The 8857-nt window shown below is 43.8% G+C and overlaps 1 protein-coding gene across 1 annotated transcript in view; it reads right to left on the bottom strand.

Moving 5' to 3' along the window:
* LOC112076177 (PDZ and LIM domain protein 7) overlaps window positions 1-8857 on the bottom strand; it is a 33348-nt gene that overhangs the window by 16016 nt on the left and 8475 nt on the right. The window contains exons 5-7 of the mRNA XM_070441211.1: window positions 2799-2928; window positions 644-798; window positions 235-271 (exon numbers count right to left, since the gene is read on the bottom strand). Of these exons, the coding sequence (XP_070297312.1) occupies window positions 235-271; window positions 644-798; window positions 2799-2928 (322 nt within the window). The remainder of the gene's footprint in view (window positions 1-234; window positions 272-643; window positions 799-2798; window positions 2929-8857) is intronic.

The following is an 8857-nucleotide window of genomic DNA, read 5'->3' as shown; positions in this document are numbered from 1 at the left end:
CACACACTCACACCAAACCACCTGTATAACTCACACACACACACACCAAACCACATGTATTACTCACACCAAACCACATGTATACCTCACACACACACACACCAAACCACCTGTATAACTCACACACACCAAACCACATGCTGAAGCTTAAAGATGGCTGTAACACAGACTATACCAGAGTCAGCTGTAAACATCACACACAGGCATAGCTTTATAAACACACAGGGTGTTTACCTGGCCCTCTTCATTGTCTCATCGTCTGGGTCCTGCACTGAGAGAGCCAGGGGGAAACACAGTATCAGAACGCCCAAAGGAATCAGAACTCCCAGAGGAATCAGAACTCCCAGAGGAATCAGAACTCCCAAAGGAATCAGAACTCCCAGAGGAATCAGAACTCCCAAAGGAATCAGAACTCCCAAAGGAATCAGAACAGTAATCAGAATTCCCAAAAGACATTGTCCACATCACTCACTCTCCCCCTCTCGACCACTGACAACCTCCCCCCCTCACCTCGCTCCCTCACCCTCTCCGACCTCGCTCCCTCACCCTCTCCGACCTCGCTCCCTCACCCTCTCCGACCTCGCTCCCTCACCCTCTCCGACCTCGCTCCCTCACCCTCGCTCTCTCACCCTCTCTGACTTACTGTAGTCGGTGCCTGTGAGCTGAGCCAGCATACGGAAGGAGCGGGACTGGGTGGTGCCTGTGCGGGGCTGCCAATCCTGAGTGTCCTCGATCAGCCTCTTCTTGCTGCGGTCGTTGGGGATGAACATGGGGATGCCATCCACCCGCAGACCGTGCCTAGTACACACCCCACGTCACCACAATGTTAATATAACGTTTAACGGACCATGCACAGTACACACGCAAGTTTCCCACAACGTTCCAACAACGTTAACGTAACAAACCGTGCCTACACAGACATGACGTTATCACGTGGTTGAAACCACCATGACCGGAGCCCAGCGACGTGCAAGCAAAGAATGAGAGCTAATAATTATAAAACACACACGCACAGTATTCAACTAGCAGATGATCAAACACACACACACAGTACCCTAACCAACAAACCCGAGCCCTATATCCCTGGTCAAAAGTAGTGCACTACATAGGGGATAGGGTGCCATTTCAGATGCATCCCCATGTCATATTCAACCGACATAAAGTACCAGTCAAAAGTTTGGACACACTGACTCAATCAAGGGTTTTTCTTTATTTTTTTTAACTATTTTCTACATATAGAATCATGTAGCAAACCAAAAAAAAAAAGTGTTGAACAAATCAAAACATATTTTAGATTCTTCAAAGTAGCCACCCTTTGCCTTGATGAACTTTGCACACTCTTGGCATTCTCTCAACCAGCTTCACCTGGAATGCTTTTCCAACAGTCTTGAAGGCGTTTACACATATGCTGAGCACCTGTTGGGTGATTTTTCTTCACTCTGCAGTCCAACTCATCCCAAACCATCTCAATTGGGTTGAGGTTGGGTGATTGTGGAGGCCAGGTCCTCTCCTTCTTGGTCAAATAGCCCTTACACAACCTGTGTTGGGTCATTGTCCTGTTGAAAAACACATGATAGTCCCACTAAGTGCAAACCAGATGGGATGGCYTATCGCTGCAGAATGCTGTGGTAGCCATGCTGGTTAAGTGTGCCTTGATTTCTATATAAATCATTGACAGTGTCACCAGAAGAGCACCCCCACACCGTCACACCTCCTCCTCCATGCTTCACGGTGGGAACCACACATGCAGAGATCATCCGTTCACCTACTCTGCATCTCACAAAGACACGGCGGTTAGAACAAAAAATATCAAATTTGGACTCAGACCAAAGGACAGATTTCCACCGGTCAAATGTTAATTGCTCGTGTTTCTTGGCCCAAGCATGTCTCTTCTTCTTGTTGGTGTCCTTTAGTAGTGGTTTCTTTGCAGTATTTTGACCATGAATGCCTGATTCACTCAGTCTCCTCTGAACAGTTGATTTGGGCTGCAATTTCTGAGGCTGGTAACTAATGAACTTATCCTCTGCAGCAGAGGTAACTCTGGGTCTTCCTTTCCTGTGCCGGTCCTCACAGCGCTAGATGGTTTTTGCAGCTGCTCTTGAAGAAACTTTCAAAGTTCTTGAAATTTTCCAGATTGACTTACTGTCGTTTCTCTTTGCTTATTTGAGCTGTTCTTGCCGTAATATGGACTTGTTCTTTACCAAATAGGGCTATATTCTGTTTACCACCCCTACCTTGTCACAACACAACTGATTGGCTCAAATGCATTAAGGAAAGAAATTCCACAAATTAACTTTTAACAAGGCACACCTGTTAATTGAAAAGCATTCCAGGTGACTACCTCATGGTTGAGAGAATGCCAAGAGTGTGCAAAGCTGTCATCAAGGCAAAGGGTGGCTACTTTGAAGAATCTCAAATATAAAACATATATTTGGATTATTTTACACTTTTTTGGTTACTACATGATTCCATATGTGTTATTTCATAGTTTTGATGTCTTCACTATTATTTTACAAGTTAGAAAATAGTAAAAATAAATAAAAACCCTTGAGAAGGTGTGTCCAAACTTTTGACTGGTACTGTTTGTCCTCCAATATGTCCTCTCTAACACCATACCAATATGTCCAATAACATGGCTGTCTGACACCATACCAATATGTCCAATAACATGGCTGTCTGACACCATACCAATATGTCCAATAACATGGCTGTCTGACACCATACCAATATGTCCAATAACATGGCTGTCTAGTGACCAGCGGTCAAACAGGCTGGACCATAATGCATCTATCTCTTACTTCTCGTGTTGGTAATTCTGGTGGTCATACAAAGGCTGATCCTCTCTGTAGGGGCGGAGGAGGAAGAGGAGGCAGGGAGGAAGGAAAAGGGAGAAGTGGTAGGAGGAAGAGGGCTGTCTCTTATACACATCTAGATGTGTATAAGAGACAGGCAGAGAACAGTCAACAGTGAGGAGACAGAGACGTTGTGGGATGCAGAGAACAGTCAACAGTGAGGAGACAGAGACGTTGTGGGATGCAGAGAACAGTCAACAGTGAGGAGACAGAGACGTTGTGGGATGCAGAGAACAGTCAACAGTGAGGAGACAGAGACGTTGTGGGATGCAGAGAACAGTCAACAGTGAGGAGACAGAGACGTTGTGGGATGCAGAGAACAGTCAACAGTGAGGAGACAGAGACGTTGTGGGATGCAGAGAACAGTCAACAGTGAGGAGACAGAGACGTTGTGGGATGCCGAGTGTCATGCAGTGGGGTGAAAACACACACAGGCTTTCATTGTTGACGGGTTCTGTCAGAGAGACGCACAGCACGGGGTGTTCTGCCGACGCAGACTCAGCGACTGTCACACAAGACTCGCAGGCGGGCTGTGTGACAGGCATCCAGAGTCTCCATCTTCCTCTCACTGATCTACAACAGATCCGGGTTCAAGTTGATGGCTGTATTGACTGATTACCTCACTTCTAAAAACGTATTTATTTATTTCACCTTTGTTTAACTAGGTAAGTCGTTGAAAACACATTCTTTTACAATAATTATCTGGCCCACATATTTATTCCATCAAATGGTGTAAAATTCCAATGTTTATGCGCAGAACCTAACGTATTTGCGACCAATCYGAAAGTCAAATACAGTGAGGAATATTCAGATCCCTTGACTTTTCCACATTTTGTTATGTTACAGCCTTATTATACAAACAAAATAAAAATCCTCCACAATCTACACAGATTGTGTAGATAAAAAAAAAGTTTGCCCCCATAAAAGTTTGCCAACGTATTCAAAATAAAAACAGAAATACCTTATGTCAATAAGTATTCAGACCCTTTGCCATGAGACTCGAAATTGAGCTCAGGTGCATCCTGTTTCCATTGATCATCCTTAAGATGTTTCTACAACTTGATTGGAGTCCACCTGTGGGAAATGCAATTGATTGGACATGATGTGGAAAGGCACACACCTGTTTATATAAAGTCCCACAGTTGACAGTGCATGTCAGAGCAAAAACCAAGCTATGAGGTCGAAGGAATTGTCCGTAGAACTCCGTGACAGGATCGTGTCGAGGCACGGAAGAGTACAAAAACATTTCTGCAGCATTGAAGGTCCCAAAGACATGGCATTCGTCATTCTTAAATGAAAGAATTTAACACCAAGTACTCTCCTAGAGCTGGTACGCTCGCCAAAACTGAGCAATCGGTTCGAGAAGGGCCTTGCATGTAATGACCAAAAAAAACCCGATGGTCCCACCACTGATCTCTATAAGTTGCTTTAGAAAGGCAATGACACCCTGCTTGAGTTGCCACTCCAGACAATAAGAAACAAGTATCTCTCTATAAAAGCAAATTGAACTCGTTCGCTTGAAACGCCATGCGTTCACGCCTGAACAAACCTGGCACCATCCCTATGGTGATGCATGTGTGTGCAGCATCCCTATGGTGAAGCATGGTGGTGGCAGCATCATGCTGTGGGGATGGGTTTCAGCGGCAGGGACTGGGAGACTAGTCAGGATCGAGGGAGAAATGAACAGAACAAAGTACAGAGAGATCCTGATGAAAACCTGCTCCAGAGTGCTCAGGACCTCAGACTAGGGTGAAGGTTCACCTTCCAACAGGACAACGACCCTAAGCACACAGCCAAGACAATGCAGAAATGGCTTCAGGACAAGTCTCTGAATGTCCTTGAGTGGCCCAGCCAGAACCCAATCAAACATCTCTGTAGAAATCTGACAATAGCTGTGCAGCAATGCTCCCCATCCAACCTCGAAGAAGCTTGAGAGGATGTGCAGAGAGGAATGGGAGAAACTTCCCAAATACAGGTTTGCCAGAAGAATTGAGGTGTAATCGCTGCCAAAGGTGCTTCAACAAATAAAGGGTCTGAAAGTTACGTAAATGTGATATTTCATTTCATTTTTTATAAATTAGCATTTCTAAAAACCTGTTTTTTGTGGTTATTGGGTATTGTGTGTAGATTGAGGAAAACAAATTATTGAATCCATTTTAGAATAAGGCTGTAACCTAACAAAATGTGGAAAAAGTCAAGGGGTCTGAATACTTTTCCGAAGGCACTGTATGTCCATTGTTAACACACTTCAATAACGACGCAGTAATAATGGTGTGTCATTGGACTGATGTATCATGACAGCAGGGTTAGCTTTGTGCAAATACACCAGACCTGCTAGTATACAACATGCCTAGACATTGGACACATTCCCTGCTTTGTTCGGTATCACCCAGCCATGCCAAACTACCTAGTACGCCCATAGACTAGATTACTACTGTGTAGTGGAAAGGCCTCAKATTCAACCTGATCTTCTGAAGAATYAATACCGTCCAYTGYAAAGYCCTCAAATTCAACCTGATCTTCTGAAGAATGAATACCMTCCAMCAGGGTTGGGATATATTCCATTAAATGTTGTTTTTGGGGGGAGAACATTGTTTGCATCCATCAACTAGCTWGCTTTTTTTCCCTGACCAGCACCGTCCCAGAGTCTGCCTCGTTCTGCAGCGGCAGGTGCACAAGACAAAACTTTACCAGTATCATAATATACATATCGGCGAATCGCTGTTACATATGAAATAGGAGTGATYMTGTAATCAATGTGTAAAAACTACATTAAAAACATTTCATATTCGAGGTCCTGATTGGTCAACAAGCTTATTTGATGCGTCAAATAGTGTTATTTGACGTCCATCTTTTTTTTCTTTTAACATACAAAAGACCCGAACGGCGGCGCATACAACCCTGCCCTTTAGCAGGTCACAGATTAGACCTGAACAGAAATAGCAGGACTCCGTATGATTTAGTCTCTGTCGTAAGAAAACAGCTGTGTGAAGGAGTGGCAGTTTAGAATCCCTGCCGCCGAATAATGTGGCGAGGGACCTAATCCACAAAACATAGTGGACGAAGACTGCTGAAGGAAACACTACTAAACTATGTCTTTAAAAACTCTTCACAAACAACTTTGTACGGCTTCTTTAAAAACTGTTCACAAACAAAATTGTATGACTTCATTTAAGAGATTCAAAAATGGTCTCATGAAGAACACAGGTTGAATTTTAAGCTTTTTCACGATAGAGTCAACTGTTTTTCTAGTGTTATAAACCCTAATTTCTCTGTATGACGTGTTTGCGACACTGAAAGCACGAGAAGAGCTATACAGAATACAGAAATGGTCTTTACTGTTGATAACAACGTTGTGACACGTCATAAAAAGTTGAATTTGAGTAAACTAGTGTTTTTTTTTTAACCTCTGTCTCACCATGAAGTGTTTTAGACAGTGAAAGCATGAGAAGAGCTATACAAGGTAGGCTTTCAGGTCCGTGTGACTTCTCCAAGTAAGGCMWGTTAGGTAACGCAGCACCACCACAGTAAAAAACCATTCCGACAGCTCAGCAGATTTCTAAGCGAAGGGTCCTGAGCACAGCACAGCGCGGCTAAATACAGCCYCAGACAACATCTAGACCTCACCTAAAAAGACATTAACCCTTCCTATCGCAACACACCATGGTGACCATAGACCGTAGACTGTGTACCAAGTATCAGGCATGGAATAAGGGTATCAAAATCCTGCAAACTTTCCCAAAAATGCCTGGTTTCCCAGAAATCCTAATCAGAGGATTCTGGATTCCCTACTTACTCCCTCCTGGAATATTCCAACCAAGATATGAAGAAAAAAAACATACATTAACACTTGGTCAAGACTTCCCCCGTTCGGGACATGGACTCTCTACAAGGTGTCGAAAGCGTTCCACAGGGATGCTGTTCCATGTTGACTCCAATGCTTCCCACAGTTGTGTCAAGTTGGCTGGATGTCCTTTGGGTGGTGGACCATTCTTGATACACACAGGAAACTGTTAAGCGTTGCAGTTCTTGACACAAACCGGTACTGCCCAGCACCTACTACCATACCCAGTTCAAAAAGCACATTCACCCTCAATGGCACACATACATGTCTCAAATGTCTCAAGGCTTAAAATCATTATTTAAAAATCGGTCTCCTCCCCTTCATCTACACTGGATTTAACAAGCGCCATCAACAAGGGATCATAGCTTTCACCTGGATTCACCTGGTCAGTCTATGTCACAGAAAGAGCAAGTGTCCTTAATGTTTTGTACTCTCAGCAAGTACAAAACAGGGAATATAGCGCCATTGAGGACACAGACTAAGTCATGTTATAGGTGACCAGTACTCCAAATCAATGTTATCAGGTGACCAGTATACTCCCTGCAACCAGACTAAGTCATCTTATAGGCTTGACAGCAGGTACGTCCTGACAGACTAATTCGCTGTTATAGAGTGAAACCAGTACTCCTGCGAACTAAGTCATGTTATAGGATGACCAGTACTCCTACCAACTCAAGACTAAGTCATGTTATAGTGACCAGTCTACTAGACAGACTAGTCATCATGTTTATAGGTGACCAGTCTCCTGACAGACTAACATGTTATAGGTGACCAGTACTCCTGACAGACTAAGTCATGTTATAGAGTCGACAGTATCTGACAGACTAAGTCATGTTTAGGTGACCAGTACTCCTGACAGGACTAAGTCATGTTATAGGTGACCAGTACTCCTGACCGACTAAGTCATGTTATAGTGACCAGTACTCCTGACCAAGACTAAGTCATGTTATAGGTGACCAGTACTCCTTGACAGACTAAGTCTGTTATAGGTGACCAGTACTCCTGACAGACTAAGTCATGTTAATAAGGTGACGCAGTACTCCGCTGACAGACTAAAGTCATGTTATAGGTGACCAGTACTTCTGACAGACTAAGTCATGTTATAGGTGACCAGTACTCCTGACAGACTAAGTCATGTTATAGGTGACCAGTACTCCTGACAGACTAAGTCATGTTATAGGTGACCAGTACTCCTGACAGACTAAGTCATGTTATAGGTGACCAGTACTCCTACCAGACTAAGTCATGTTATAGGTGACCAGTACTCCTGACAGACTAAAGTCATGTTATAGGTGACCAGTACTCCTACCAGACTAAGTCATGTTATAGGTGACCAGTACTCCCTGACAGACTAAGTCATGTTATAGTGACCAGTACTCCTGCCAGACTAATGCATGTATAGGTGACCAGTACTCCCGACAGACTAAGTCATGTTATAGGTGACCCAGTACTCCTGACAGACTAAGTCATGTTATAAGTGACCAGTCTCCCTGACCAGACTAAGTCATGTATAGGTGACCAGTACTCCTACAGAACTAAGTCATGTTATAGGTGACCAGTACTCCTGACAAGACTAAGTCATGTTATAGGTGACCAGTTACTTCCGCAGACTAAGTCATGTTATAGAGTGACCAGTACTCCCCTACAGACTAAGTCATGTTATAGGTGACCAGTACTCCTGACAGACTAAGTCATGTTATAGGTGACCAGTACTCCGACAGACTAAGTCATGTTATATGACCAGTACTCCCGACAGACTAAGTCATGTTTATAGGTGACCAGTACTCCTGACCAGACTAAGTCATGTTATAGGTGACCAGTACTCCTGACAGACTAAGTCATGTTATAGGTGACCAGTACCCTACGCAGACTAAGTCATGTTATAGGTGACCAGTACTCCTGACAGACTAAGTCATGTTATAAGTGACACAGTACTCCTCGACAGACTAAGTCATGTTATAGGTGACCAGTACTCCTACCAGACTAAGTCATATGTTATAAGTGACCAGTCACTCCTGACAGACTAAGTCATGTTATAGGTGACCAGTACTCCCTACCAGACTAAGTCATGTTATAGTGACCACGTACCCTACAGACTAAGTCATGTTATAAGTGACCAGTACTCCTCTCACATGCAAAACACACATGTTGCTTTACTGTT

Source organism: Salvelinus sp. IW2-2015, unplaced genomic scaffold (genome assembly GCF_002910315.2).
Source record: "Salvelinus sp. IW2-2015 unplaced genomic scaffold, ASM291031v2 Un_scaffold3608, whole genome shotgun sequence".
NCBI classification, from domain to species: domain Eukaryota; kingdom Metazoa; phylum Chordata; class Actinopteri; order Salmoniformes; family Salmonidae; genus Salvelinus; species Salvelinus sp. IW2-2015.
The sequence above is the reverse complement of the archived record's forward strand: the minus strand, read 5'-3'. Positions and strand labels throughout refer to the sequence as shown.